At 53.5% G+C, this 26787-nt stretch overlaps 21 protein-coding genes across 21 annotated transcripts; 13 read left to right on the top strand and 8 right to left on the bottom strand.

Annotated features, from left to right (window-relative positions):
• Window positions 1-87: 87 nt before the first annotated feature.
• On the bottom strand, window positions 88-716 carry GNI_133230 (anaphase-promoting complex subunit 10; the record flags this gene model as incomplete). Its single annotated transcript, XM_011133962.1, has 2 exons — window positions 88-336; window positions 456-716. The coding sequence occupies 2 exons, from the start codon at window positions 714-716 to the stop codon at window positions 88-90; spliced, it is 510 nt and encodes a 169-aa protein (XP_011132264.1).
• A 55-nt stretch (window positions 717-771) lies between these two features.
• Window positions 772-1947, top strand: GNI_133220 (putative transmembrane protein; the record flags this gene model as incomplete). Its single annotated transcript, XM_011133961.1, has 1 exon — window positions 772-1947. One exon carries the CDS (start codon window positions 772-774, stop codon window positions 1945-1947), a length of 1176 nt encoding a protein of 391 aa, XP_011132263.1.
• A 28-nt stretch (window positions 1948-1975) lies between these two features.
• On the bottom strand, window positions 1976-5546 carry GNI_133210 (DNA-directed RNA polymerase beta subunit; the record flags this gene model as incomplete). The annotated part of the gene is made up of 2 exons (XM_011133960.1): window positions 1976-5359; window positions 5481-5546. 2 exons carry the CDS (start codon window positions 5544-5546, stop codon window positions 1976-1978), a joined length of 3450 nt encoding a protein of 1149 aa, XP_011132262.1.
• Window positions 5547-5896: 350 nt separating this feature from the next.
• Window positions 5897-6402, top strand: GNI_133200 (putative centrin-1; the record flags this gene model as incomplete). Its single annotated transcript, XM_011133959.1, has 2 exons — window positions 5897-5960; window positions 6002-6402. 2 exons carry the CDS (start codon window positions 5897-5899, stop codon window positions 6400-6402), a joined length of 465 nt encoding a protein of 154 aa, XP_011132261.1.
• Window positions 6403-6405: 3 nt separating this feature from the next.
• GNI_133190 (hypothetical protein) lies at window positions 6406-6603 on the top strand (the record flags this gene model as incomplete). The annotated part of the gene is made up of 1 exon (XM_011133958.1): window positions 6406-6603. One exon carries the CDS (start codon window positions 6406-6408, stop codon window positions 6601-6603), a length of 198 nt encoding a protein of 65 aa, XP_011132260.1.
• Window positions 6604-6716: 113 nt separating this feature from the next.
• On the top strand, window positions 6717-7208 carry GNI_133180 (putative vesicle transport protein; the record flags this gene model as incomplete). Its single annotated transcript, XM_011133957.1, has 1 exon — window positions 6717-7208. One exon carries the CDS (start codon window positions 6717-6719, stop codon window positions 7206-7208), a length of 492 nt encoding a protein of 163 aa, XP_011132259.1.
• Window positions 7209-7432: 224 nt separating this feature from the next.
• Window positions 7433-8016, top strand: GNI_133170 (putative transmembrane protein; the record flags this gene model as incomplete). The annotated part of the gene is made up of 2 exons (XM_011133956.1): window positions 7433-7738; window positions 7834-8016. 2 exons carry the CDS (start codon window positions 7433-7435, stop codon window positions 8014-8016), a joined length of 489 nt encoding a protein of 162 aa, XP_011132258.1.
• Window positions 8017-8037: 21 nt separating this feature from the next.
• GNI_133160 (putative transmembrane protein) lies at window positions 8038-8624 on the top strand (the record flags this gene model as incomplete). Its single annotated transcript, XM_011133955.1, has 2 exons — window positions 8038-8349; window positions 8475-8624. 2 exons carry the CDS (start codon window positions 8038-8040, stop codon window positions 8622-8624), a joined length of 462 nt encoding a protein of 153 aa, XP_011132257.1.
• A 49-nt stretch (window positions 8625-8673) lies between these two features.
• GNI_133150 (putative transmembrane protein) lies at window positions 8674-9211 on the top strand (the record flags this gene model as incomplete). The annotated part of the gene is made up of 3 exons (XM_011133954.1): window positions 8674-8875; window positions 8913-9019; window positions 9062-9211. 3 exons carry the CDS (start codon window positions 8674-8676, stop codon window positions 9209-9211), a joined length of 459 nt encoding a protein of 152 aa, XP_011132256.1.
• Window positions 9212-9244: 33 nt separating this feature from the next.
• GNI_133140 (hypothetical protein) lies at window positions 9245-9527 on the top strand (the record flags this gene model as incomplete). Its single annotated transcript, XM_011133953.1, has 2 exons — window positions 9245-9379; window positions 9447-9527. The coding sequence occupies 2 exons, from the start codon at window positions 9245-9247 to the stop codon at window positions 9525-9527; spliced, it is 216 nt and encodes a 71-aa protein (XP_011132255.1).
• A 532-nt stretch (window positions 9528-10059) lies between these two features.
• Window positions 10060-12039, top strand: GNI_133130 (WD domain, G-beta repeat protein; the record flags this gene model as incomplete). The annotated part of the gene is made up of 1 exon (XM_011133952.1): window positions 10060-12039. One exon carries the CDS (start codon window positions 10060-10062, stop codon window positions 12037-12039), a length of 1980 nt encoding a protein of 659 aa, XP_011132254.1.
• Window positions 12040-12243: 204 nt separating this feature from the next.
• On the top strand, window positions 12244-12836 carry GNI_133120 (putative transmembrane protein; the record flags this gene model as incomplete). The annotated part of the gene is made up of 2 exons (XM_011133951.1): window positions 12244-12543; window positions 12654-12836. 2 exons carry the CDS (start codon window positions 12244-12246, stop codon window positions 12834-12836), a joined length of 483 nt encoding a protein of 160 aa, XP_011132253.1.
• Window positions 12837-13824: 988 nt separating this feature from the next.
• Window positions 13825-14228, bottom strand: GNI_133110 (putative transmembrane protein; the record flags this gene model as incomplete). Its single annotated transcript, XM_011133950.1, has 2 exons — window positions 13825-13871; window positions 13934-14228. The coding sequence occupies 2 exons, from the start codon at window positions 14226-14228 to the stop codon at window positions 13825-13827; spliced, it is 342 nt and encodes a 113-aa protein (XP_011132252.1).
• Window positions 14229-14237: 9 nt separating this feature from the next.
• Window positions 14238-15106, bottom strand: GNI_133100 (hypothetical protein; the record flags this gene model as incomplete). The annotated part of the gene is made up of 2 exons (XM_011133949.1): window positions 14238-14791; window positions 14878-15106. 2 exons carry the CDS (start codon window positions 15104-15106, stop codon window positions 14238-14240), a joined length of 783 nt encoding a protein of 260 aa, XP_011132251.1.
• A 198-nt stretch (window positions 15107-15304) lies between these two features.
• GNI_133090 (hypothetical protein) lies at window positions 15305-16531 on the bottom strand (the record flags this gene model as incomplete). The annotated part of the gene is made up of 1 exon (XM_011133948.1): window positions 15305-16531. One exon carries the CDS (start codon window positions 16529-16531, stop codon window positions 15305-15307), a length of 1227 nt encoding a protein of 408 aa, XP_011132250.1.
• A 282-nt stretch (window positions 16532-16813) lies between these two features.
• Window positions 16814-17755, bottom strand: GNI_133080 (hypothetical protein; the record flags this gene model as incomplete). Its single annotated transcript, XM_011133947.1, has 1 exon — window positions 16814-17755. The coding sequence occupies one exon, from the start codon at window positions 17753-17755 to the stop codon at window positions 16814-16816; it is 942 nt and encodes a 313-aa protein (XP_011132249.1).
• Window positions 17756-18114: 359 nt separating this feature from the next.
• Window positions 18115-19956, bottom strand: GNI_133070 (hypothetical protein; the record flags this gene model as incomplete). The annotated part of the gene is made up of 2 exons (XM_011133946.1): window positions 18115-19703; window positions 19824-19956. The coding sequence occupies 2 exons, from the start codon at window positions 19954-19956 to the stop codon at window positions 18115-18117; spliced, it is 1722 nt and encodes a 573-aa protein (XP_011132248.1).
• A 474-nt stretch (window positions 19957-20430) lies between these two features.
• GNI_133060 (hypothetical protein) lies at window positions 20431-21039 on the top strand (the record flags this gene model as incomplete). The annotated part of the gene is made up of 2 exons (XM_011133945.1): window positions 20431-20769; window positions 20926-21039. The coding sequence occupies 2 exons, from the start codon at window positions 20431-20433 to the stop codon at window positions 21037-21039; spliced, it is 453 nt and encodes a 150-aa protein (XP_011132247.1).
• A 211-nt stretch (window positions 21040-21250) lies between these two features.
• GNI_133050 (hypothetical protein) lies at window positions 21251-23920 on the top strand (the record flags this gene model as incomplete). The annotated part of the gene is made up of 3 exons (XM_011133944.1): window positions 21251-21660; window positions 21696-22096; window positions 22134-23920. 3 exons carry the CDS (start codon window positions 21251-21253, stop codon window positions 23918-23920), a joined length of 2598 nt encoding a protein of 865 aa, XP_011132246.1.
• A 1100-nt stretch (window positions 23921-25020) lies between these two features.
• On the top strand, window positions 25021-25295 carry GNI_133040 (hypothetical protein; the record flags this gene model as incomplete). Its single annotated transcript, XM_011133943.1, has 2 exons — window positions 25021-25105; window positions 25159-25295. The coding sequence occupies 2 exons, from the start codon at window positions 25021-25023 to the stop codon at window positions 25293-25295; spliced, it is 222 nt and encodes a 73-aa protein (XP_011132245.1).
• A 43-nt stretch (window positions 25296-25338) lies between these two features.
• GNI_133030 (putative transmembrane protein) lies at window positions 25339-26760 on the bottom strand (the record flags this gene model as incomplete). Its single annotated transcript, XM_011133942.1, has 1 exon — window positions 25339-26760. One exon carries the CDS (start codon window positions 26758-26760, stop codon window positions 25339-25341), a length of 1422 nt encoding a protein of 473 aa, XP_011132244.1.
• Between the last annotated feature and the right edge of the window lie 27 nt (window positions 26761-26787).

Genomic DNA, 26787 nt, shown 5'->3' with positions numbered 1-26787 from the left:
ATTCTTGTTTCAACTACTTATTCTTGTTTCAACTTGTTCTAGCTAATCTTGTTCTACCTAGCATTGTTCCATATCGTATTATTCCACTCAACATTGTTCCAACACTTTGACCTGACGAACATGACTGTCCTGTCCATTCTGGAAGTTGGCTAGTATACCGATTTGTATAATTGAGCACGAAAAACCTTGTCTTGAAGACTCTCTCATTAACGTGGAGGCTAGAGCTGCCTCGGGTGTATCTGGGAGTTGTTGAATGACCTTCGACAAATAATACATCGGCTCCAAACGTAGCTTGACCCATCCGATGGGGGCGCTCAAGGTGAACTCACCTACAGTCTATAGGGGGTTGGCTGGGTAGGTGATGCGTTACCTTTGGTGTGTTACCCTTGGTGTGTTACCCTTGGTGTGTTACCCCCCGTGGGTACGGTCACTACTGGTGGGTAATAGCCACTTACCTCTAAACAGTCGACATGGTCACCGACCCTAACTACGACGATTTTCGGGGTGTAGGTATCATCGATGCCGTAGTGCACGTACAGCTCAACAGCACAGATGTTTCTTCGATAGTTGAAATAACCGGTGATGAAATGCGGTACCCCAGAATTGGATTGCCAAAAGGTATCCAACCGTGTATCAATTAGATTCTTAACACTGGTACCAGTCTTAGCTGTGCTCACTTCCCAGATAGCTTGGTGTGTTATATCTGATGTACCCATATGTACTCCGTTGCAATCTTTAGTGCGTGTGTGTGGAACAAGCCAGTCAGTAGGTATGTATTTTTTGAACCTAGAAACAGCGAGTCAACGACGGGTCAGTTTTCTACACCAGTTACAGAATGCGACTCGCGTCGAACCGTTGCAAAACTGGGATTCCAGTAATGCGTGGTATCATGATTTACGGGCCGAGCAGTGTACTATAAAAGGGGAATTGAGTTTGACATTATCTCATCTGAGCATACTAAATGACAACTCAGAGCATTCGATGTTCGTGTTCGAGGACGATTCTGAAGTCACCATGCAGCGATTAGACTCACCCGTACTTTACGGCCAATCACTCGCGGACTTGGGTTCGCTACTAGAACACGTTACCGACGCATACAGTCAAGATTCGACAGCGGGAACGAGTGAGGTTGGCGGAAAGTTGTCGTGGACGTGGCCTCTTCATTGTCAGAGGACGGTGTTGGGTTACTGGCTGTGGCCTGCGTCTACCTATGAGATCAATCAACTGGCTATGTTGATGAATTCACTATACCTGACCGAGCCTGTCATCCTCAAGACGAATCAACGCCTGCTGCCCTTTAATGAAGCTATTAGACCTTTTGTCCATTATCTACCCATATATTCAACATCCTTTGGCGCTGCCGGCTCTGTATGTCTCTGGTATTCCAAAGCAGCGGCTACCGAGACATTACGACGAACAAAAGTCCAGCTAAAAACCACCGGTCTATTTCCTGGGAAAACGTGTGCGATCGACTTAGTGCTAAATTCGCTCAACTCCTACACACTATGGCCCTCGCCTACAACCACCATACTACCCGGAACAATAGCCGATGATGGAGAATATGATATTCGGAACCAATTACGAAGTGGTGCGAATACACACGACAACGTTCACAAATTATCATATGCAAGCAACCTCAAGGCCGTCATTGAAGCGTACCGCTTCACTCAAAATAAAGTGAGGAAACAGCTACAACTGCAACCAGAGCTGCAATTGCTATCGGAGCGACTGCGCAATGAGGGACCTGGCCGAACGATCCACGCTTTCAATGCCTTTCAAGATCAATCAAACTTTATTTGTACCAGCTACCTGAAGGCCTTGGTCGAGGAGGCGGCCGCCCAGCCCATGTTTAACTACGTATGGATTTTTTCGGCACTCATGTTGTGGGCGTTAACAGAAGCGATACTGAAGCTGCTGCCTAGAAGGAAACGACGAAAGATATCATGATGAAATGTGCGTGCATCGTGACTCTTTGCTATTGTATTTCTGAGAGCTTCAGTTTTGGTGTGACATTCATGGCTTGTAATTCTTGGAAGAGGAGTTTGCATGCGTAGGGTAGAGTGATCGAGGCGACATCATCGCTGGTTTTACAGTACGGGCAGTAGTTGTTATAGCCGAGTAGTCCGCATCGGGAACAGACATCTGTTTTGAATGCGTCTGATGAGAGCATGAGTCGTTCTAGAATCATGTTGGAGCCGCCATAAGCGACTAGACAATCGCGTTCCATTTCACCTAGACGAAGGCCGCCCATTTTGGCTCTACCTTCGGTGGGTTGTCTGGTCATAAGTTGTCTGGGACCAATACCTCGTGCATGAATTTTGTCTTGTACCATATGCTTTAACTTCTGGTAGAAGATAGGTCCATTAAATACATAGGTCTGAAGAGCTTCGCCAGTGATGCCGGATGTCAGGTAGTCCTTGCCGCTGTAATGGAAGCCGGCGCCACAGAGGACTTGAGCAATGTCCTTGACTTTGGTTCCACCAAAGGCTGTACCATATTTCAATTTCCCATCGAAGAGAGAAGACTTACCGGCAATCAATTCGATCATTTTACCGACGGTCATGCGCGAGGGGAAACCGTGCGGATTCATAATCATGTCAGGTGACCAGCCAGATTCAGCAAATGGGAAGTCTTCTGGTGGTACGATGCAGCCCACTACTCCCTTTTGGCCGTGTCGTGAACTGAATTTATCGCCATACTCTGGCGGTCGCGTTTGTCTAAAGATAAACTTATACAGTACATTGTCTTCCGCATTTTCAGTCAAGATTACACGGTCCACGAAACTTGGAACTGGTGTCTTGTACTTGGCGGGCTGCGGTTGAAAGACTTGCTTACCCGTCACACCACCTGTGTCCGTTTGGACGGGTACGCCCTTGTTGCAATAAATCTGGTCTTGTGATAACAATGCGCCAACGCGGGCTACCCCATCGCCCTCGAGTACCTCATAACGGTAGTCGACCTTCGCCTTCGCATTGCGTCCGCTACCAACCATTTTCGGTGGTGGCGGTGGTAGCGCACGGTCGGCCGTTCCGCCGTACTTTTTAAGTTCTACAGCGTACCGTTTAATGACGTAACATCGTCCGAACCCGCGGTCGATGGCCCCGCGGTTCATAATAAGAGCATCTTCGATATCATAGCCACTATAGGACATGACGGCAACAGATGCCGCGTGTCCAGCAGGTAACTTATCCAGCCCAGCCAGTTCGATAGTCTTGCTCTTGCATAACTGACGTTGTGGGTAAACCAACAAATAAAGCACGTTATCCACACGATTGAACTGGTTATATGACATCACACCCATAGCCTGTTTCCCCATAGCACACTGGTAAGTATTACGCGGGGACTGATTATGATGTGGATAAGGCACAAGACCAGACACTACACCCATTATGGTTAGGGCGTCAATCTCTAGATGAGTTGTCTCCTCCGTAATGTCACTTTCCTTAAGGGCTGTAACCGTGTTATTCTCCTCATTGACATCAATCCATTCCAACACACCATTGCGAAGAAAATCAAAGAAATTCAGTTCCCCATTCCGTACCATGACCACATGCTTAGCCTTCAATCGTGGCACGCGGCCCTCTACAATAATCAATGGTCGACACAGTCGTCCTCCATCTGATGCTATATATATGGCTTGATGTGACTCGTCCACGTAGATCGATACAAAGCCACCAATTTTTCCACAACGCCTAAGACGTTTCCAGTTCAGCATGAATTGTGTCGGCCTTCGATGAACACCTAACATACTTCCGTTAAGGAAGATGAGATATGTGCCCGTGTCATATAACTCCTCCCCCGTCAGACAATTGCCATCCTCAACGCCTAGGATAAATGCCATCCTCTTCAGTGGCGTGTCATTCTCGTCCGTTGTCACCTGGGTCATGAGCGACAAATTTTTGACAATACCAATACCCTCTCCCTCTGGTGTATCACAAGGGCATAACATACCCCATTGAGAAGGCTGTAACCATCGCGGCTGAGCCAACTTCATACCCTTTTCCACGCCCGCAACCAAACGGGTCATCATGCCTAATGCAGCCACATAGCTGAACCGACTCAAGACTTGAGCGACTCCACTTTTCTCCATTCGGAAACGTTTGATCGTCCAGTTACCCGTGCTCAACGCCTGTTGCATACCTCGTGTTATCGTGTCACCTGGTTTCTCACGTACTACATCTGGGTAGTCATCAAACGCTGTCATCTTGGTGCTGCTGGACTTACGCGCCATGTGACGTTTCAAAGCCTCATCAATTCGCTTCTTATACTCGTCCCGCCATGTGCGAAACTTGTCCTCAAACATCAACGCCATCAATTGCCCCGCTAACTCCAATCTCTTGTTCCCGTAATAATCCTTATCGTCTAGGACAATGAGACCGGCAATAGCATTAAAGACACGTCGGATCATCAGACAGATATAACGCCCTTTGGCGCGGAAATCATCTCCTTCCGATGGCAAGTGGGAGAGAATAACCCGGTGCAACATGTCCAGTCCCTCATCGATCAAAGTCTCGCTATCTTTCTTGACCTCCTCTTTAATCCAACTACGTTGCCGCACACGACGTCCCAAATAAAGCAGCGCCTGACGCTGAGTCGTGATCCGTAATTCTATGGACTCCTGCATTGAAAGATGAATACACTCGGCATGGTGTTTGCTAGTACCGATCATTTGCAATATCTCCTGATCTGTCTCGAAACCCATAGCCTTAAGCGCTATCACTACCGGTATGTCATCCACAAATGAGTTATGTCGCAAATAAGCACGCTGATTCTTCCAAACCACTTGCGTACGGGACTTGTTCTCATTCGTCACACTACTTACTGTTGCACATAAACACTTTTTAAAATCCTTCTCAATGATGATACGATTCTTACTAATCTGCTCCTGCATCAAAATTGCTTTCTCACTTCCTTTTACAACAAAGTAACCTCCAGGATCACGTGGACATTCACCTAACTTAATGACCTGTTCTTCCGTCGATTCCCACATCCAACACGCACATGACTTCAACATCACCGGCATACGACCAATCTCCTCTCGCATTCGACGAATTACTCGCCCACCCTGATAGTATTCCATATCTACCAGAATGGGTGCAGAATAAGTCATGTCACGTTGCCGACACTGCATCGGCGTCAATTTCAAAGACTGACTACCACTCATTAACCGAGGCTGACCGACACGACAGTCTAGAAACTCCAGAAAGAACTTTGGGTCCACCTCCGAACGTAATAAACGCGCAGTCTCTGCACGCACTATCTGACCCATCTCAACCTTCACGAAATGGTTATACGAATCAATGTGCTGCTTGATAAAACCCTTCGCCCGCAGAAATGCCGGAAGCAACTCCCACTTATCCTACAAAACCACCATGTCGCCACAATCCCAGGTATACGTCCTCCACACACGTGTTGCACAGGGACGTGTTTATCTCGCACACCGGCGTGTATCTTCACCTGCCACCACGTGTACGCCTTACCGGAATTTCGGGAACAGGCTCTGCCAGGTCGCTCAGCTTCGCCAGGCTGGCATCTGCTTGTTCCATTTGCCCCCAGGTCGAGGAAAATTAATTAGTCGACCACGGACACATGTTTACCGAACTGCCAATATCAGTCGATGCCTGACGGCTGCCTGCCTGCCTGCCTGCGAGCTGCCTGCCTGCCTGCCTGCGAGCTGCCTCACTCCTCTAAGTAAATCGCTTTTGAAACAAGGCCCAGTAAACATTAGGTTCGGTATAATCAGCTTGGGTCAGGTCGGGTGGAGTTGGGTCAAGTCGGGTGGAGTTGGGTCAAGTCGGGTGGAGTTGGGTCAGGTCGGTTCAGGTTGGAGGGAGTATTCAGGGGTCGTAATAAAGGTTGGTTACAATAAAGAAAGAGAGAGAGAGAGAGCGGCTGGATGAATAGATACGACCTGCAAGACATTGAGGACGTGTTTAAGTTCTTGGACATGGATAATGAAGGTATTTGATTCCGTGTGTTTGTCTAAAGGATTTTATGCCAGGTGTAATAACGAGGAATGAAGCATTGGTGGGTTTGGCCGCGCTGGACTGTACAGTTAGCTTGAGTGAGGTTGCGGCTTATGTTGAGTGTGGTGATCCTGAGCCGGCGGTAACACGTCGAGTGTTTGAGAATTTGGCGCGACAGTACATGCCGCCGTCTCAGTCGAAGGAAAACATTGTACGTGCTTTCCGATTACTGGATGACGGGAACAAGGGCTACATAACAGCAGAAGACATTGCGCGCAAAGTCAACGAACTTGGTTGCCAAAACATTGGCGATGATGACATTATACGAATGGTTGCGAGAGCTGTGGAAGAGGGGACCGTAGTTACGGAGGACGCATTTGTTCAAGTCATCAGTCAAAGCTTTAGCTACTGGGAGAGGGGGGACAAAGGTTTTTAAATTATGGGTGATTTCACCATCCTTACCAGACTCAGAGATGCTTATCCTCTAGTAGAAGATCCCGGAAAAGACCAGAACACCAAACTTCGCAAACAGGCATTTACCTGTTTAAAGGCGTTAAGTGATCAATATAAAAATCAACGGAATGATACCGAAGTCCAAAGCCTCGTCATATCATGCAACCAACAATATAAGTTCTAGTACGTCACTACAACACAATGTGCACTGTCAAAATGTGTGTGCACTGTCAAAATGTGTGTGCACTCTCAAAATGTGTGTGCACGGTCAAAATGTGTCTGCTGATTAGTGTAACAATGGGCAGTAATTTGATGATACTGACTGTTTTCGAATCCAAGGTGGCTCCCCCGATCGCCATATCTTTCTTGTCTGATGTGCGCAAGTTATTTATAGAGGAGATACGGCGCGAACACGGTGCAGCTTCGGCAAACAACTTAGCGGCTACTATTGACCAGGTGTCTGTGGCATATCAATATATCCGATTGGATCGGGCCATTCAGAGAAAACGGAATGAGTTTAAAGACTCCACTCGGAATGACTCGCTGAGGAGGCTGAACCACTCATTGGACGAGGTCTCCATGCTCATGCAGAGGAATATCAACGACTTGCTGATGAGAGGGGAGAATCTAGAGGCTGTCAGCGACAAGGCGGATCAGTTGAGAGAGTCAAGCAGGCGCTTTGCCCGGCAAGCTAGGAAGTTATCAAAAGGTGCCTGGCTCCAGACTTACGGGCCATTTATCGCTGTAGGGTTGGTAATTTTGATTATCATCATTGTTCTCATGCTGTAATATCTCGTCACGTAATGTTTAGTTCAACGTCTTCCACCGACCACGTAACGACCGCAGGATCTAAAACGCAGCCCAGGTGCCACATGATCTCAGACCCCATCGTCGAGATCCCACTCACGGCTATAGATCCCACCGTCAAGACCCCGTCGGTGGCTAACAAATTTTGGGGGACGTTCGCAACGCTGGGATGTCTGCAACGTCGGGGACGTTTGTAACGCTGCACCATGGGTATGGAACCTCTGTTAACGGCGGCCCGCTGGGCCGGGCTTGCCTCCAGTGCACTCACGGTTGTCTTAGGCATCGTGCACTTGACTCACCAGGAGGCCTCAATAGACTGGCCCAGCAAAATTGGAATGGGGTTCATTGACGATGTCCAGGCCCTCCACTGGCGGTCGAGCTTCTTCACGCTGAACCCAGACACGTTCCTCGACGTTTGGGGGCCCGTGATTATGGGCGTCATTGGGCTCGTTTGCCACTCCATCCACTTCCAGACGCTCCAAAAAGTCACCAGCAATTTTGGGTTCTACTTCGTAAGCTTGCACTCATAGACGACCAGCGCCTGACGACCATTGTGACGACCTGGCGACGGGAAGATGCGAGCAGTGCGATAACGTTGTTTCTGCAGTCATTTCTAATGATACAAGGACTGTTTGGTAACATTGGCTACAGCGGCGGGATGGGGATCCTTGTGTCTGCGGTGTCCTTCCTCGCGGCGCTCTTGGCCCTCATTGCTGTGTTTGCCGATCGCTCAGCCGACGCCGGCCTGCATCTGGCCCATGGCATGAAGGCAGCGGACTTAGGCATGTAAAGAAATTTTTTGGACAAAAAGATGGGATCGCATTGGCAATCTGGTGACGCGAAAACCCAAGCGGCTCGCATCATACACATACTGGCGTCGCTGCTGACGTTGGTGGTGGGCCTTATACACGTTCTACAGAAGAAGCCCCGCGTCCACTGGCCGGACAAGTTCACTGACGATCTTAACGCGGCAACCTGGAGGGCGACCATGTTCAGTCTTGCGCCTCTAGTTCTTGTTGACAACTGGACTGCGGTTGCAATGGGCATTTGGGGCCTTCTTGCCCACATGAAACAAGCGGGGTCCTTCTTGGGCGCGCCCACCGTCGATATGCTGAATGCCGGAGTAAATAACACTGGCTTCACGGCTACCTTCTCCTAAGCCACGTGCACCTGGCAACTTGCGCAGGCATTTCGGTGACGACTCGCAGACACTTCACTCACAAACGTAATCGCTTTGTCTCGCTGTAGGTGTACCTCGTTATAATGGGCTTATGGGCTACAATTGCTTATGCTGGAGGAATAGGTGTGATATTTTCGTGTGTGACATTCCTAGGAGCCCTCGTTTGTTTAATACTGGCATTTGTTGACAATCAAAGCGCATCATTAGCGCTCAATTAAATTGTTTTTGGTCGGAATCGAGGTCACACACACGTGCGCGAAATTCAAAATGGTATCCTGGACGCCTGGAAAAGCCGAAGTCGCGGTTGGCAAGTTTATGCACCTGTTTGCCAGTCTCTTGACCCTCGTGGTCGGACTTGTTCATCTTTCGAAACGGAAGCCTCGCATCCACTGGCCTGACAGCGGTTTTATCACCGACAACAACATATATTGGAGGTACCAGATGTTCAGCTTTGCGCCAAGTGTTTTTAGTAAGAAGACGGCCTATATTTACATTCTTTCGTTTAGTCGACAACTGGACGGCTGTTGTCCTCGGTGGTTGGGGCATCATGTCCCATCTCCAGGTATCGGGGCGCTTTCTTGGCGCACCCGCCAAGAGTTTCATCACGGCCAGCGTAAGCTGTGGCAACATATGAGTCATTAAATTTTCCTTGCAGATCTTCCTCATCTTTATGGGGTTGTTTGGTACTTTGGCGTATGCCGGAGGATTGGGAATAATCTTCTCGATTTTCACGTTTTTGGCCGCTGTCATTGCATTGGTTTTGGCGTTCACCAACAACCAGTCCGCATCCCTGGAGATCCACTGAGCTAACCACCAAAACATCCTCGCTTTATATGCGATGGGGGGTCCCGATTTTTTACGGTACAATTATAAAATGGAAACAGCAGTACTTAATGCTGCAATTGCCGAGTATTGTCGTGCTCAGGGTTTACTGAAGACGAGAAATGCGCTAATCAATGAAGCAGCGTGCCCGGTAAGATAGATCTGAAGAAAAGTCACGGAAAATGGATCCAAAAAGTGAATGATAGATCGGGTTTTAGGATGAGACTAAGCTGCCTGTCCCGGATATCTTATTGAAGCGGTGGAATGCTGCAACCACTCTTCAAGTGTCGGTAAGATGATCAATGTTTTACGTACGCTCAATTCGATAGGTGCATGTTTTGGAAGAGCTCGCCCAGGAACTGAAGAAGCAGCTGGACGCCTTAAGATGCGCCGTTTGCATGCCGTGTGCCTCCGGTTTCAATACGACCTCGCCTCGGAGCTGGGGTGCAGTGGAGCGGATTTTGTTCGATGTTTCACCCGTCTTGCCGCTGACAGTTGGCGTCTACCGCCAAACACTTGTTTGCACGCGACGGGACGGGACGGTGTTGTGGAAGACGCCGGGCACCGAGAAGATCACGTCATTGACCATAGCAGATAATGGATATAGCATGGTGGTTTGCACAAACACATCGTGTGTAGAGTACTATGAATCGGTACTGAGTTCGGTGCCGAGTTGGGCCATCACACTGAAGGACCAGGAGCATGGCATCAGCGCCAGGGTGACTCGGAAGAGGGTCATAGTTTTCACAAACCACAACAGGTTTGCAGTTGTCAGCATCCCGAAAAGGTGGGCGTTTAACACGATCGTTACCTCCACATTACACCGCAGTTATGCCACCGTACGACTTGCACTCCTACAGTTGTGGTGTGCACATCTTACTGCAGTTCTGTTGCAGAGAGGTCCTTCGGTATTTGGTGGGACCGGGTGTGGGTTTGACCACGTGGGACGTGCATCGCGACCTGGGGTACATTGTGGGGGCTACGGACAAGGGCGTATTGGGAGTGTGTCGATGGACAGACGAGACGTTCAGCGTGGAGGTGGAGGCGCACCGGAAGCGGATTGACGCGCTGGTCTGTGTGGCGGGGACGCCCTTGGTGGTCACGAGCGGCCGGGACGGAGTGACTCGCGTCTGGAAGCTAGAGCCTGCAGAGCCGTCGGTGTTGACCCCGGTGTGCGACTTGGTCGGCCACTCGAACTGGGTTGTTTCCGTTCGCAACACGGGTGACGTGGTGACCTCCGTGTCGGATGATGGCTTGATGATTTCATGGGACCCAGAAACATGGCGTCCTGTCTCGAAAGTGCGTTTGCGCGCCTGCAATCGTGCCTGGTTGGATAGCGGACCTCAAACGATCTACACATTGCATAACGGACAGATCGCACAATACGTGCGATCCGGCAAGGCGGGCCCGACAAGTGGTTTGGCAAGTGGCCCGGGCGGACCGTATCAACGAACCGATTCGTATGACCGGACCGACTCGCAGGGGCGTGAGAGTGTGTTGGTGGAGAAACTCTCGCTGAGTCAGATGTCTTCACCACGACAAACACCGACCTTGATCTCCAGTCCCAGTCTCGGGCCCAGTCCGTACGGCACGCCGACGACGAGTCCGCGTAACAGTCTGCAGGAACTCCAACAAGCTCTTGTTCGGGATTCGAGGGCAACCAACGACCAGCTCGTCCCCGGACGCCTGCCGCGTACTAGCAGCCCCCGAAAGAGGCCCTCTGCGCCCTGGACTTCCAGCCCGCAAGAGCGCGGGTTGGCCTCCCACCCAACAGGCTCACGTCCGCATCTGGCGACGGGCCCAGATCTGGGGGAGCCTGGCGCCTCCCGATTCGGCGACGCGTTTAACTCGCAGGAGAACCGCAGTCCGGCATCCGCGGCGGCGCAGCAGCCTATCGACCAGTTGATGCGTCGCCTGAGCTCGCGGAGTGTTTCCTTCCTCAACAAGTCGGTGGACAAGTCGACGGACCGATCCCTAGACCAATCCCTCGACCAGTCCCTAGAACAGTCGGGGGTTGGCGGGTTGTCGACGGAGGCGGGTCGCGGCTTGACGCCGAGAGGACTGTTGGCGGTCCCGGGGCCGGCGTCTTACTCGGCGGTAGAGGCGGATGGCCGTAGCATGCCATCGTTGGGTCCGCGTGCGGTGAGCGACACGCCATTGACTCCACGGTACGTGCCGCGTGCGGATGGGCGACCGCGGCGGTCGCAGGCCGGGGCGCGGTCGTCGGAGCGAGGGGTGGAGAAGGAGGATCGAAGTCGGGTTGAGGGATCGTCCGTGGGCGGTGGATCGGAGGAGGCCGTGGCGCCCTTGGTTAGAACGCCGCTGCGGTCGACGGAGCGTCGGCCGCGGCGATCGACGCTCGGGACCGAAGAGGGCCGTCGGAGCGAGGCCGCGATGCCGGGCGTGCGGAAGTCCAGTCACCGGGAGACGCTGGACCGGAGGGGACTTTCTTCTGCCTCGGCCCAGCCATCTTCAGTGGCGCCCCCGTCGGCCCAGGCTCCCACCTCGTCGTCGGCCTTGGCCCCCGGCTCGTCGGCCCCGCCCACCTCGTCGGCCTTGCCCGGCTCAGCGGCGCCAGCTACGAGCGACCGGTCACTGCGGTACATGAGTATCCAACAACGCCTGGACCGCGAGCTAGAAGCAGCACGACAGCAACCCTCATCCGCGCGCTCGCTCACGGCTCTTCGGCCTCGACGATCCTCGGTCGAGACGGGTCGGCGAAGTGTGCGGAAGTCGGCCCGAGAGGACTTGCTCAAGATCGACGCGGCCACAGCGCGACTAATGAGCGACCCGCGGAAAGGCAACGTCTAAGGACCAGGGGAAAGGCAGGCAAGGCAGACCGGAAGGAAGACCACTGGAACCGGTATCCTTACTAGTATCTGGACTGGTCCCAGGGCTGGAAGACCACGGGGTCTCCTTAGAGACAACCTGAAGAGGCCGTCGGAGGGGGGAGCGGAACTTTGTTGGAAAGGTTCGTTAGGCCTTCTGGGGGACGTTCGAAGCGGTGCACCTCGAATGGAACCTTTGTTAAAGGCAGCCCGTTGGGTGGGTCTCAGCTCCAGTCTCCTGACCCTGGTCTTGGGCGTCGTCCATTTGTGTCGGCAACACGTCTCGATCCACTGGCCCAGCAAAATACACGCTGCCTTCCTCGATGACGTGCAACAGGCGGCCTGGCGGACGCGCGTCTTTACGCTGGCGCCCGACTACTTTTTGGAGTGCTGGACGCCCGTCCTTGTGGGGCTCATCGGTGTCGCGTGCCACTCCAACTATTTCCGTCTGACTCAGAAAGTCACCTCCAATTTTGGGTTCTACTTCGTAAGCTACCGCTACGTGCAGTCGACCGATATGAGTCTATGCAGTCCACCCCCCCCTCAACGACCGAGCCTATACTTGCGGTCGACCGTATGACGTACGTTCTTCTTTAGGTATTCCTGATGATCCAGGCATTGTTTGCCAACATCGGTTATCGTGGGGGATTGGGTATCCTTGTGTCTGTCGTCTCGTTTGTGGCGGCTCTCTTGGCGCTAATTGCTGGGTTCATGGAGCGCAGCGCGTCTGCTGCTTTACAACTTGGTCGCGACATTAAACACAGTTTCATGGCCACCTAGCCAATTTTCAACCTGACACGGGCACATAACTTATGGAAGCCTGACACTAAGGGGAGTGCGGGGGAGAACGGGAGTCCGGTCACATGGTTGAAGAAAACTGAGCCCCGGATCGTCGAACCCTGGGTGATGACCCCTGGGTGAAAACTGAATCGGCCTGAAAACCGGATCGATTTGACAGGTGAATCGAACTGGAAACTGGATCGAGTTGAGTGACCCGCCAAAGTTGTCAGTAAAAATGTGGGCCACGTCGCACGTAGCCTGAGTAAACCCCGTCGGTACAGGGGCGGCAAGGTTAGGTGAAGGCTCTAGGCACGAAGGGGAAGTCTTCGTGGAGGCTTTTGCAACGACCGAATTCGCAGTAGCCACTGCAGCAGGTAAACCTGTAGTTGCACTTGGAGCCCACGTTGGCGCAATGAATATGGCCTGCGCTGCCCAGGAAATTTCGGTTGTTCCTGAATTGCTGGTAGTGGTAGGCGCGCAGTGCCGCGTTTCCGGGGAAGGACCCATTGAATTTGTCATCAATAGCAGTAGGCAAGAAGGGCCATCGCTTCGTAAGCGTAGAGTCACCAAAGTGGAGCGCGGTTGGCAGGCCCAAGTCTCCCCCTGAAGAACATGTTCTTCACGTTTTGGTTTGTGGGTTTAGATCCGAGTTCGCTGCGGGGTCGGGACCTGCGACACCGCAGCGAACCAGAAAATCGAGTTCCTGCCCCTTACCCTCAATTATCTGAACCATTAGAAGGAGGATAGCATTGTGAGTCAGCATAAAAAAGTGCTATACGAGTGTGTTCAAGCAGTATGCACACACTATTAGTGGTTAACAGCTTGCAGCTGCTTGTTGATTTCCTTTGGAACGTTGGGAGGATACGGCGCGCCCCAGGTGTTCTGTCCCCTCCGATTCCGACGGAGCGGCTTTGACGCCCTTCCTCTTTGAACTCCGACGCTGGCTTGGTCCATCGAAAACACACGTGTGTGCTATCGCAACACGGGATCATTTAAGCAACGGGAATAACGTCAGCAATATGGGCTCAACAAGCACTGCAAAACAAATGAAATTGACCAGTAAATAAGTAAACGCAATCAATTAACCCAGCGCTTACCATACGTCATGATCCACTTATGATAGGGTGAGTTAAACCAATACGTAGCGAGGTCGTTATTAATTTCCGCCTGTCGCGCTGCCACAAATTGATGAATGCGTCGCAATGTACGCACATTATCGACGATTTTTTCCATTTTCGACATTAATTCCACATTTTTCTGTTGGACTACATTGTCAACTTGTTGCTTCAGTGTTAAAGAATTGATCTCTCCCCACAATTCGTTCACAGAATTTGTCGCAGTTTCACCTTTGACATCCGACCTTTGATCCTCGGGGACTTGTTCGTCGACCATGTCATTCAGCTAAGTAGAGTGATATAGATTGTTGTTCCCACTTGCTGTTCCCACTCCCGCTTGCTGAGTGTTGTTACTGAAGGGTTGCCCGTTGTTGCTTACCGCTTGTTTGTCTAGAGGGTTTCCACTGACGGAAACCAGGTTTCGGAGGGGGGCGTTGCGCCGGAGAACTGCGGACTCTTGCTGAAGGAACATCGCGGTGTAATTTGGCTCCCAAACGGCTGCTTCTTTTTCGCTATGGAACGTCGACAAGACGGCGGCTGAGTGCGCGGTGTCTAATATTTCGCCGATCATCAAGCACAGGTTGCCCCGCTTCCCGATGGGCAGGGCCAGGGCTTCCGCGTACACGGTGCACATACTAGTCACGACCTGCCACGCCTCATCACTCTCAATGAAATTCCGATACGCCACGCCCCATAGTCTCTGGCCCGTCGGGTTCAACCGACGGAAACCGGCCGCATAGCACTCTGGAAGCTCTTCCGAAGAAATAGCACAACGGTCATAGATGTGCTTGGTGAAACGGAGGTACGGCACGCTCTGAATGACTTCCTTAGCCGCAATCTCTACAATCAAACACGGGATCATCTACACGGGATCACCAACCCCCCACCACCCGGCCCAGCCACGTCTGCGACACCACCACACTTACTTGTTCCCTCATTCAGCACCCCCGGCGGCGCCGCAGCATACACGTTCACCCACTCTGCCACACGCGCACTCAAAGCCGTAATTGCGAACGCCATCGCGTTCGCGTCTTGAAACATGCCAGCCGGCCCCACCCTTGACTCCGCCGTCCCGTCAAATTTCACAATCTGATCATACGAAGGCGTGCCCGTTTGCACTGCCGAACAGAACACCAACAATGAAGCCAACCTCATCTCCCGTGCACCCCATGCACCTCGAACTGCAATCGCCCCTCCAAAACTTCTCCACACGTCTCCTAAACGTCTCTGGTAAAACCCTACCTACTAAAACTATCGGCTCTACCACGCCACTATCTCGCACACTCGCACCACCCTCTCGGAACATCTCTCCAGCAGCTTCTGGCTGCTGCTCCCAGCTACTCCTGCTTCCAGCTATTGCTGCTGCTTCTTTTGCTGCAGTATGACTGCCTGCATATGTACGAATTCCATCATCATGTGGTTCACCAGCCCCTGAATGCCCAGCCAGTCGTGTTCTGGCCCGCCCGACTTCTGAATGGCTCTTATGATCTCCTCCTGCTGCAGGTTGACGTAGTTTTTCGAGAGCATGAACGTCACGCGGTACTTGAGTCGACGCAGCACACTCAACTGCTCCTTGCGCGTCTTCACGGACTTCTTCAATTCCTCCAACAACTCATTCGCGGGTTGCTGCAAGTCGTCGCCCCACACCTCATACAGAATGTCATCCGCACTGCGCTGCTCATACTCATCCTCCTCCTCGTCTTCGCGCCCAGGCACCGGAGCACCCATGTCGTCCGGGATCGCACCAGGTACGGCCGGGGCCGCGTCATCTTCGGACTTCTTTTCCTCAGGCTTCTTTTCCTGAGACTTGTTGGCAGGACCCCGCTTGACGGTCACATGATGGGCAGGAGTACTTCCAGAGATCACGGGGGAGGGCACAATCGACTCCGGCTTCGGGCGGTGGTGCCCGATGCCGAGCGACTCGAGGAAGTGCGGCAAGTGCAAAATTGAGGTAGGCAATAACTGACGTGGCATTAAAAGCGCTGAGTCTCGTTCGGGTGCTGAGTCTCGTTCGGGTGCTGGGTCGGCCAGGAGGTCGGAAGGCAGCAAGAGGCGGCGCTCTGTCTCTTGGTTGAGTCGCTCCAGCTGTGCAGTAAGATCCCCGACACGTTCGGATAGCTTGTGCTGGTCGTTGATCGACTGAATGTTCTGCTGCGTGCTCGGGTCCTGTCCTAGGCCCTGTTTGACTCCCTCCGGCAGTGAGTTCGACGGCTCGCCGGTTGCAGGTTTCCCGTTGAGCATTTCGCTTGCGCGTTTCACCATGTGACCGACCCCCACACAGAAGCTGTGCAGACGTGACTTCTCCAGCTTTAACAAATACCCGTAAGTCCCGCAAAGTTCGCCCCCAATTGCGTACCAGCTCTGCTCGTCCTGAATTAAGTCGTGGAACGAGTTGCCCACGACCTTGCGCCCCGGTACTGACAGCTGCTCATTCACTCGAATGAAACACGCCGGGTAGGACGCCTTCTCGTCGCTGCAGCCTTTAATGTATAACGACGCGATGTTCCGATAGTAAGGCACCTGTTTCATCTTGTTCCGAACTGCATCCAGATGGCCACTCATCTTGGGGTTGTTCCGCATTTTTGCGACCGTCTCTTCATAACCGTCTTCCGGAAAGAAGTAAGTATTGATGTAATTAGACAACTTAGAATCCAAGGCAGTGGTCGCATATAACTACCAAACAAACCAGGTCATCACACCGGGGTATGATACTGCCCCGTATTCAAATTCTCTGTCTATAGGGAGAAGGGACGGGCGGGTGGTGGATGTCGGGTCATCCTACGAATCTTTGGTCGATCAAGGCCTGCACGTCTTCATCGTCTCCGCGCGCCAGGAGCCACAGGAGGCCGGCGTTCAAAATCTTCATGGTGCAAGGTGCCGTTTGGTTTTCAGCCTCTCTTGGCGTTTCAGAAGGGCAGCCCTGCGCAACTCCTCCAAATCCGGAACCTCATCTACGTTAACACCCTGCTCTCCGTTACAACCACTGTTGGGACGACCAGGCTCCTCAGTTGGGCTGGGGTTCTGATGTTCGCGACTAAAGTTCGGACGAGGGTCGACGCCTTGTACACCGGCACTCGTCCGGGTATCTGCACGCGTATTTCCTTCAGCATAAGTGTCTTCCGAGTTAACTCGGTGATGGCATCCCTGTTTGGGAGATTCGTCAGATGCCATATATTCATCTGGTTCGTCGTACGGAGCGTCAGTCGCTTCGTGTTGCCGCATTAGCTCTAGCTTTCGTTTCCGCTTTTCCAGGGCTTCTTGTTTAGCTCGCTCAGCATTGCCGGACTCCGCCTTCTTAACGTGCTCTAGGTACTTGGTATATTCGTCAATCCATTGCTGCCTCCATGTCAATTTGGTGGCCTTATTGATTCTCAGATAGTTCGCCACTCGTTTGCTAAGCACTGGTAAAGCCGTTGGTTCTTCAAACGCCGTTTGCAAATACGCTCTCTGCTGAAAAAGCAATTGGTTATACCACTCTAGGTACGGGGCATCCGGGTTTCGAGGGTCATCACCCAGCTCGGCCTTGAGAAAATCAATGTCGTTGATATTTGTCAACGAAGGTATGAATAATTGCGTCCATAGTGACTTATTGTTCTCCTTGTGTTCCGGATTAAGCATTAGTTGCAACGCCTTCTGACTCTTAGTGAGACCCTCCAACGGGTTGTAGACCTCGTCATCCTCCGGAGCCATATTCCCGCCATCGATCAGCTCCTCATAGTTGGCGGCACTGATGTCCACTCCTTCATCTACGTGGGGCTCTGGCTCACGGGGCTCTGGCTCAGGGGGCTCAGGCTGCGCATTCATTAAATCAAATTTTTCAAGTTGTGGAGCAGACAAACTCTCCTGATGCGCTGGCTATCCCGATAACCGCGATATACAAAATATGACGCATTTCGGGCGGCGAGCTGTGGCATCAATAACGGCGCCGCATAATTCTGAAAAAGGGAATCCTGATTGTACCTTGAAATCCGGTCCAAATAGATTGGGGTTTTTCGAGGGTGGCCCCATTGCTCTGTAGAATCGTCAACGATTGAACACATCATTGGAGAACAGCAATCGACATTGGCTCCGCAAGGCATGCCTTTGTGTGTGCAGGAGAGAGCATAATAAATGACAGACAGCCATCGAAGCATTTGCGCAGACGCGTGCTGCACACACGTGTGCTACAATATTATTGGGGGCGAGGCGTCAAGTGGGTCGAGAATGCTCACAATATCTGATCCACAAGTCGCAGCGAGAAACCAGCGCCCGTCGACATCGATCCATTGTAGATCGTTTTGAGTGGATTCCAATGCCTCTTGTCCCGCTGCGGTGGACGTTGACGACGCTTTGCGGCGAGCCGTTTCTTGCTGACTTTTTCGGTCGACTTGGAGTATGGGTATTATGGATGCCCCGGTGGTCTTTATCGACGAGCCAATGAGTGACTGCAGAGACTGGCTTCGGCGGCGGCCAGTCCCGGCGTTTGTTTCGGCAACAGGCTGTAAAGCGGACAGTTGAATGCGAGAAAGCAGTTCTCCGCCCTCCAGAGTCCAGATGCTTATTCCGGTCTCTTGGTTGACGGTAGCGCAAATGCCCACGCCGTTGACGTTGTAGAGAAGCTGAGCAGCTTCGGCGCCCTCATCTGAACGGAGAGCCTCCATATCCCGGATGTCGAGGTTTCTAAGGAAGGCTAGGACGGGCATGAGCACTACATGATTCCCGCGAGAGGTGGTTAGGCAAAGAGTTACAGGCGGTTCCGTAGACATTCGTCTAGCAACGCTGACGGTCCGAATTTCGTGTCGCAGTTTGAAATAGGTGGCATACCTGCATCGTTTCTCCTGCAAGCTCCAGCCTACAACACAAGTGGGAATGCCCTCGTAGATGACTAAAATGAGTTGCTCGTCAGACAAGAACACGGCTGAGCGTACTTGTCGGTTGCTCCTGAAGCCCGTAATCTGTTTATGGACCAAAGCCGTAAGTCGGTTGTCGTCCCATATTGCGATAGTAGAGTCCCGGTGGAAGCTGAAGTAACCGCGGTCACATTTCCCGCAGCAAACGACGTCCGCGTCGGTGGCCTCGTAGGAGCCGTAGAATGAGATTTCGCACTCGGCGACGAGGTCGATGACGGAGATTCCTGTTCCATTCTTTTTACGGATCCCACAAACGGCGCGCATGTCTTGCTTGCAAACGTAAATACCATAATTAAATGGGTACTTTGTCGTGATAAGTTCGCACACGTGTGCGAAGTCCTCTCCGTACCCGAAAGAGAAAGATACTTTGTACAATAACGCTTCGCCCGTCCGCGCTACTAGTAAATGGTCATCGTAGGTCCAGCAAGGCGCGATGCACCACTTAGTTGAGGAAGGAGACGAGGAAGAAGAAGATTTGTACAGCGACCGCTTTTTTTTGTAACTCGGTAATTGTAACCGGTACGCCTCCCTTGTCACCGGCAGAGCGCCCTCATCATCTCTGCCCTCCTCCCTCCTTAACGTCAATCCACCACCGCCGTCCAACGGGGGGTCAAACACCGAGTCGTTTGGTGACCCGTCGAACGTCGCCCCGTCGCAGGACACCCCCGCCAAAGTCATCGTAGACAGAATTCGAGGAATCGCCCCACCTACCGGAGCCCCACCTGCATTACTCACTGGTTCTTCTGAACCCCCGTCCACGATACGCGTCCAGCTCTGGAACTTCCGAGGACGAGGACGGTCCGATAAACGGTACTCCGCCAGCAACTCATGAAACCGAAGATTCTCCAATACCACAGCTTGTTCTACAATATCATTGGATTAACAACCCTGCCTTCCAGCCATAACTTGAATGCGAGACAACCCTCGAAACCAGCTACAACCCTCGAAACTACAACCACCCAGAATACCACCTCAACACTTACGCTGCTCAATTGTCGAAGCCCATGCTTCTTTTTGCGTCAAATCCCGTAGTTCTAAATGCTGCCGAAATTCTGCCAACCACTCCTCCAGATTAAACTCGTCATCCACTTGTGTTCCCTTGGACTCTTTTTCCATACATATCTTAAATTCCCCAACAACAATTCCCTGACTACAGTTCCTTCCCACAACGGACTCTCCCTTCGCTCATCCCCAACGCAACACCGCCCACACATTCATTGTTTTTGAGCAAAGTAAACATAATCACTAAAGGGAGATCAAAACCACACACGAATGCTAGATTCAGGTGCTGTAAGACCCCGTAAGTGGTGCGTCCTGTTGGGTGCTGGGGAACGGCCTGCTAACGCTGAGCTCGTCGTCTGAGTCGCGGAATAGGGGTATCGCGTCAGGTGTGTGTGTCGCCATGCTACCCTCTGTCTTCCCTATATCAAAAACCCCGTTGCCTGCCCGTCATTGAGCTGTTACGTCTCGACGCACCAGTAAGAACTGACAGCTCATAAAGAATTAATCTCTGATAAATGTTGCAATTTCAAGGCTCGCGTTTCCAGAGACGATTTTGAGAAGGAAAAAAATATCCGGCGGGCTAGTGCAATGGATCAATGGTTTGAATTTATAGAGGCTCTGAACGCTAAGACGGAGGAAATTCGGAATGCAAAGGTGGAGGTCGCCGAGACAACGCCTTCTCCAATAACAGAAAATAACCAGGTCGACTCCGAAGAATCTGAGAAAGCTCTGCCGAGCGACGATGATGATGACGAAATTGTGGAGCTTTCCAGTGAGGATGAGAAAGGCACGTTCAATGGTATAAATCCGATCGTCATAAAAGGTAGTGCCAAGTCGTTTGAAACAAAATTTAAAAAGAGACTTCAGCAAGCGGCAGAAGAAGCAAATGAAAAACGCAAGAAACGACGACTAAGAAAAAGATTAATGGTAATGACCCTCCGCCCCTCCGCCCCTCTCCCTCCGCCCCTCCGCCCCGCTCCGCTCCGGGCCGCCCCTCCGCCCCGCCCCGCCCTGGCCGCACGTTGGACAATTCTTGATGATTGTTCGACCGTATATATCCTTAAATATTGTATGTTAACTTAGTGGTTGCGGAATCAGAACGTGAGGACTGAGGAACCCCAAATGGATGAGTATGAGCGTCATATATACACACTAGCTAAGCAAGGGGCTGTGGCATTCTACGCAGCCAGTAGCTGAGTGAGGTTGCGGAATTGAAATTCAATCATTTGTTAAGGAAGACGTTGAATTATAGACGAAGGCTGCGTTGCCGAGCAGGCGTTGCCGAGCAGGTCGAGTAGCGTCAGCAGGTTGAGGAACTAACCATTATCGGCAATTTGGCCTATTGTCGGCATTTTGTCGAGGCATGCGTTTTCGACGACACCTTTTTATGTGATAACACCTTTTCGCGATGGAGAAGTACGAGTGCAAGAATTGCGGATTGGTCATCGTGGACAGTCAAAGCAAACCCAACAGCTTGTGGGCGCGACTCACAAGGGGCACAACACCTGTATTGACACACGACAACACACATATGAGAATTGACGACGTGGCTTTTTCACAAGTCAATTTGGCCGGCAGTGCTGCTCCTCCCGACAGTACGGCATCAGCCAGTCCTACTCCGGACAGCCCTGCCAGCTATGGCGCCGCCAGCCACGAGGCGGCCAGCCAACAAGCGGACACTCCTGGGTCAGTGCCCGCGATGCAGCAAGGCGACGTGAAAATCACGACCCAGGTCCAGGCCAAACCAACCATCACATCTTCCTCGGCACAGCTGACTACCGTAGCTGTGCCGACGTCTCCGGCCACCATTTCCATCCAGTCTCCGGCGGCACCCCCGGTCCAGTCTTCGGTAGCGCTCTCGGCGTCTCCGGTGGCACCTTCGGTCCAGTCTCCGCTGGCGCTGTCGGCGTCTCCGGTAGCTCCTTCCGACCAGTCTCCGGCGACCACTTCGATCCAGTCTCCGGCGACCCCTTCGATCCAGTCTCCGGCGACCCCTTCAATCCAGTCTCCGACGACCCCTTCGATCCAGTCTCCGGCGACCCCTTCGATCCAGTCTCCGGCGACCCCTTCGATCCAGTCTCCGGCGACCCCTTCGATCCAGTCTCCGGCGACCACTTCGGTCCAGTCTCCGGCGACCCCTTCGATCCAGTCTCCGGCGACCCCTTCAATCCAGTCTCCGGCGACCCCTTCGATCCAGTCTCCGGCGACCACTTCGGTCCAGTCTCCGGCGACCCCTTCGATCCAGCCGCCGGTCGTTTCCGTGCAGTCGTTGACGACCTTGGCCGCGCCAGGGCGGAAGGACGAGGAAACCTTCTTCACGCCGGCTTCGCTGGCCGACTCGGAGGAGGACCTGTCGTTGCCTGTGGAGGGGTCGGAGATCGGAGCGAACAGCGGGATAGAGGAATTCTCGACTTCGCCGGAAACGGCACCGACCAACGCGTCAAGCGGCGACGGTCCGCGGGACTTGGAGCTTGAGGCGCCGCTCGACCCTGAGGGTGGAGAGCCGGAGCCGCTTTCGGAGCCCGTTAGACAAATCAATTTGAGGCCTTCTCATCTAGACAGTGAACTGCCACACAACACCCCGACCCAGACACCGACGGCTCCTACACCGACACAGACTCCCGCCAGTGGAGTGCCGCCCCCCGACACGAATGACCACCTAGCCCAAGCGGCTGCGTCTTTCAGAACTGAGCCGCCAGTTATTGGAAGCAGCGCCTCTATAACGCCGTCTACCGCTCCTATTAAACAAGCGGCGGCCACCTGGAAACCCATCGTGGTATCGGTCACTCCGCATATTTCTGTCGGACCATTGAGCGTGGCTGCTCCGCTCAGCATCTCCTCCGGAAGCATCATACCCACGCCCGGGGACATACCCACACCAGGCAGCCTCGCCTCACTGCTCGACTCCAGCATAGGCTCTCCAGTCCACATCCAGCATCGCCCACAAACAAATCACGAGTCCAAAAACATTGATCGCGACGAGGAGCTGGAAACTCCATCCCAAGACGCTGCGGACGAGCTCGACTCCGGTGCTTCGTCTGTATCTGTTCCCTACAGCAGCGACTCCGCGGAAAGCCGCTATGCAACCATGCTCAAGGACGAAGGGCCGGCCCCAGTGACCCTGGTCCAAAGGGTGAGGGACGCGTTCGGCTCTGCCCTCGGCCTGAAGAAAAAGAACAGCTTGGACGAGTCTAAGGCCACGGAGTCTAAGGCCACGGAGTCTAAGGCCACGGAGTCTAAGGCCACGGAGTCTAAGGCCACGGAGTCTAAGGCCACGGAGTCTAAGGCCACGGAGTCTAAGGCCACGGAGTCTGAGGCCACGGAGTCTAAGGCCTCGGAGCCTAAGGCTAGGAGATCCAACACTGGGGAGTCCAAGGCCCCCGCGTCTAGCGTCGCGGAGAAGGACAAGAGCGACGACAGAGCGGAGGCAAAGGGAAAGAGGAAGAGAAGAAGGAAGCCGGCTCGGTCGGAGGGGTGGGGCGGCAGCCGAGCCGTCAAGTCTGTGCCGGCCACGGCCTCCTCGGCCTCGCCGCGAGACTTCGCGTCCCCCGACTTGGCAACGTCGGCACGGATGACCACAGTCCCGTCGCTGGCGACAGCGAAGAAGAGTCGGGAGCGGCAGAGTCGGGAGCGACAGAGTGGGGATCCGCAGAAGAGTCGACAGGCGGCACCGGACTACAACCCCTTCGTAGCAGCCATGTCCTTCGCCGAGGACGTCCGTCGCGAAGTGGCTGTCCGGGCCCGCCTTTCTGAACCCAATTTGCTGGCACCCCCGGCGCTGGCCCGACGGGGCCGGGCGGCCGCCCCGCGGATGACCGCGGAGGCTGAGCCAGTGGCTAGCGGCACCTGGGCCGACCAGTCCGCCGCCGGGTGCTCTTCAGCCGGCTCGCCCTTTACGGTCACTCCCGATGACGTGCTGCAAACCCCCAGCCCCATCCCGCTCGAGGTCCAGTGGGCGGAAGAAGACAACGAGGACCTGATCATTTCCAGGAACCCCGTCCAGGCGTTCGTCGACGTCATGGAACTCATATTGGGCACCAGACCCATGCCCTACGACCTGACCCCTCGGTCCGTCTAAAAGAAAAGATTCGGGGGGGCCGCGCACCAACAGTCTCGCACACACGTGTGCGACCGACCCCACGTGCACAAATAAGCGACCAATACCAACACGCTCTGTGACCGGGATGAACATGTGCAGTGGCTAGTCACCATAGAGAGCCAGCTACCCCTATGGCTGGCAAAAGAATGCTGCTAAACCAATGATGACGTTGGACCAACCAGTGAACAACGCTCGACCAAAGCAACATAACCTTACTTTTTTCTATAATCAAAACCAAATCAATCACAACGTTGCCAACTTCAACCAGAAGCTTGGCCTCCTGCTCGACTCTAGGAGGGGGGGCTCGACAGATGGCTGCCATCCTACCGAGCTGCAACTGCCTCGCTACGCTTGACGGGCCTACTCCCAGACCCGTCAGGCGTAGCGAGGCAGTTGCAGCTCGGTAGGATGGCTCAGAGCCGATGGAGGTTGGTATCGAGAGCATCTACGATGCCCAGACCACAACGTATCCAGCTTTTTGGTGGTGTATGGGCTGCTCTGTGCGGCTACGAGTGAGGACCAGACCCTCTCTAACAGTTCCACGCTGGGGACGCCGAGGTTGGTGTGGTGTGGCATCTCGGCCAGCAGTTGGTGCACCTCGTCGCTGCGCTCGGCCTGGGCGTACTTCGCCCAATCGGCGAGACAGCATATAGTTTGCCCCTGCCGTTTGTTGCGCGTCCGGAGCACGTTGCGCGCAAATGTATGCCGACCTAACGGGGCATTCTCGCGGTCGCTAAGAACCAGCCCAGCGGCGATGTCCACCCGCCCGTCCGCCACAGGGTCCGAAGACGCTTCCTCTGCGACTCCTCTTCCAGCACGACCAGCGTCACCACGAGTACTCGCCTTGGCCACGAGGCCCCGTTTGCTGCCACGGACATTCGTGAACAACCTCTTCTGGTTACATCAGCAAAGATTATTTTTCTTATTTTGGAAATTTCGTGTGTAGGGAAAACTGGGATGCTGAAACGCGGAATAAGATTCTAGGGACTTGATCTGATGTCTAGGGACTATCTTTAAACAGTTGGAGGAGGATAGATAGCGCGGTCGGTGTTTGTAGTGATCTCGAAAGTGTTTGGTTCATGCACCTATCCGAATTCTTCACTCTCATGATTTTCAATTTGGGTTTTACCAGACCGCTTTTCACGCCCATGGATCTGCAGAAGAGTAAGTCAGTTGCAATTGATCATTAAAAACAAGAAGTCATGTATTTGTTGCAGTTCCGGGCTTGCAAGATTCGGTAGCAACATGGGAGAAGGTATTCCCACCCAAGCCGTACGCACTGGAGATGTCAGCTACAGCCTTCAGGGATGAAATCAAACCGAGTGTTGAAAAGGAGTTAAAAATTATTGAGTGATCAGGGGATCGATCCACCGTCCGGCAGGTGACGAACTGATTGTTCACAGTTGCTTGATGCGCAAGCGTAAAGTACACTGGAGCAAGGGCTTGGCCACGACGATTAGGGCCGTGAGCAGGCCGGTAGTGGTCAGGGCTACGACATAGGGTAGAAATTCGGGTGTTATGGACACACCCTGGACAATTGCGGCATTCGGGTGGTATCTCGTGCTACGGGGATATATATGGGCTTCGGTCACCTTTTGAAGTGCTGGGGGGGCGGAGCCAGGACACTGTATGGCGATTGCCGGCGGCTCAAGGTATATTCGGCCTCTTTCACTTTCCGAACCTTTTTGGGCGAAGGCATTTTTGGGTGCGTCTAGGAGGTAGCGGTCGTGGAAGGTGGGCCCCTGGTCTCCATAATTGCGTTCGCCGGTAAGTAGTAGGTGTGTGGTGCGATATACGACGGGTGTTGCTAGATGGGCCGGTAATTCGATGTCATGGAACTGCGGGAAGACCCAAGCAAGGCGCCCAGTTTCCTGGCGTCCAGGGCCATGACGTCCAGCAACATGGCGTGTGGACTCTCTTTGACGGGTATGTGCTTGTGCTTCGTCTTGGTCAATGAAGATGCTGGCGGGAAGGAATTGATCCACGACGACTTGGCAGCCGGCGTCCACGAGAGCGGCGGCGGGCGGTTCGGGCAGTGTGATGCGCGTGTCCATTCGGAAGGTGAGGCCCGACATTTTGACTCGGCGTGTGAGCATCACTTCCGGCAGCGCCTTGACCTCGTCCATGGTCACGAACTCAAGTTGCGCTGTCTCGCCCGGAAACCCAAAGAGGCGCAGACCAACGACAGACGTAGCGGTCGTTCCCAAGGTCTCCGTCGCTCCCAAGGCCATAGCCAACGCCTGGACCAAGCTTGAGGGACTGAAGCCCAGACGCCGCTCCCAGGACGCGCGGTAGATCTGCCACACGGGGTAGGGGTACTCCTGTAGCTCGCGGGCCGTCAACGGACTCGCCACCATCGGCAGCCGCGTCTGGTTCTGCGCAATCGCCAACCCACTCACAAAGTCCGATGGCACCGGGGGCAAATACACGCACTCCGCGGCATATGGTGGTTCGGCATATAGAGGATGCTCGGGGGTATGGAATCCACTCAAATAGTTCGGGAGGCACTTGGAGGAGTCCATCTCGGGCATGGCGTCATTGAGCAGAGGCATCAGCGTGTTCATTAGCAAGTTGACCGCGGGACCGCCATCCACCACGCCACCTGTACGGTGCCAGTTGGCTTGGTACTGACTAGGCGCAATCCCGCTCAGGCGTTTCGTCGCCGCCTCCGAGGCTGGCATAATGAACGTAAACCCGTCCGCACACAGCGAATCCGCAGGCGCCGTGGACGTGGCACACAATGTTAACACGAACGGCAAACCGTCCTCTGAAACCACGTAAGGCAACGCCGCACCCAGCGCCCACAATATCCACTTCATTTTATTCTGTCGATGCCCCCCCCCCCC

The sequence above is a fragment of the Gregarina niphandrodes genome, assembly GCF_000223845.1.
Source record: "Gregarina niphandrodes unplaced genomic scaffold scaffold00034, whole genome shotgun sequence".
Classification (NCBI taxonomy): Eukaryota; Apicomplexa; class Conoidasida; order Eugregarinorida; family Gregarinidae; genus Gregarina; species Gregarina niphandrodes.
The sequence above is the reverse complement of the archived record's forward strand: the minus strand, read 5'-3'. Positions and strand labels throughout refer to the sequence as shown.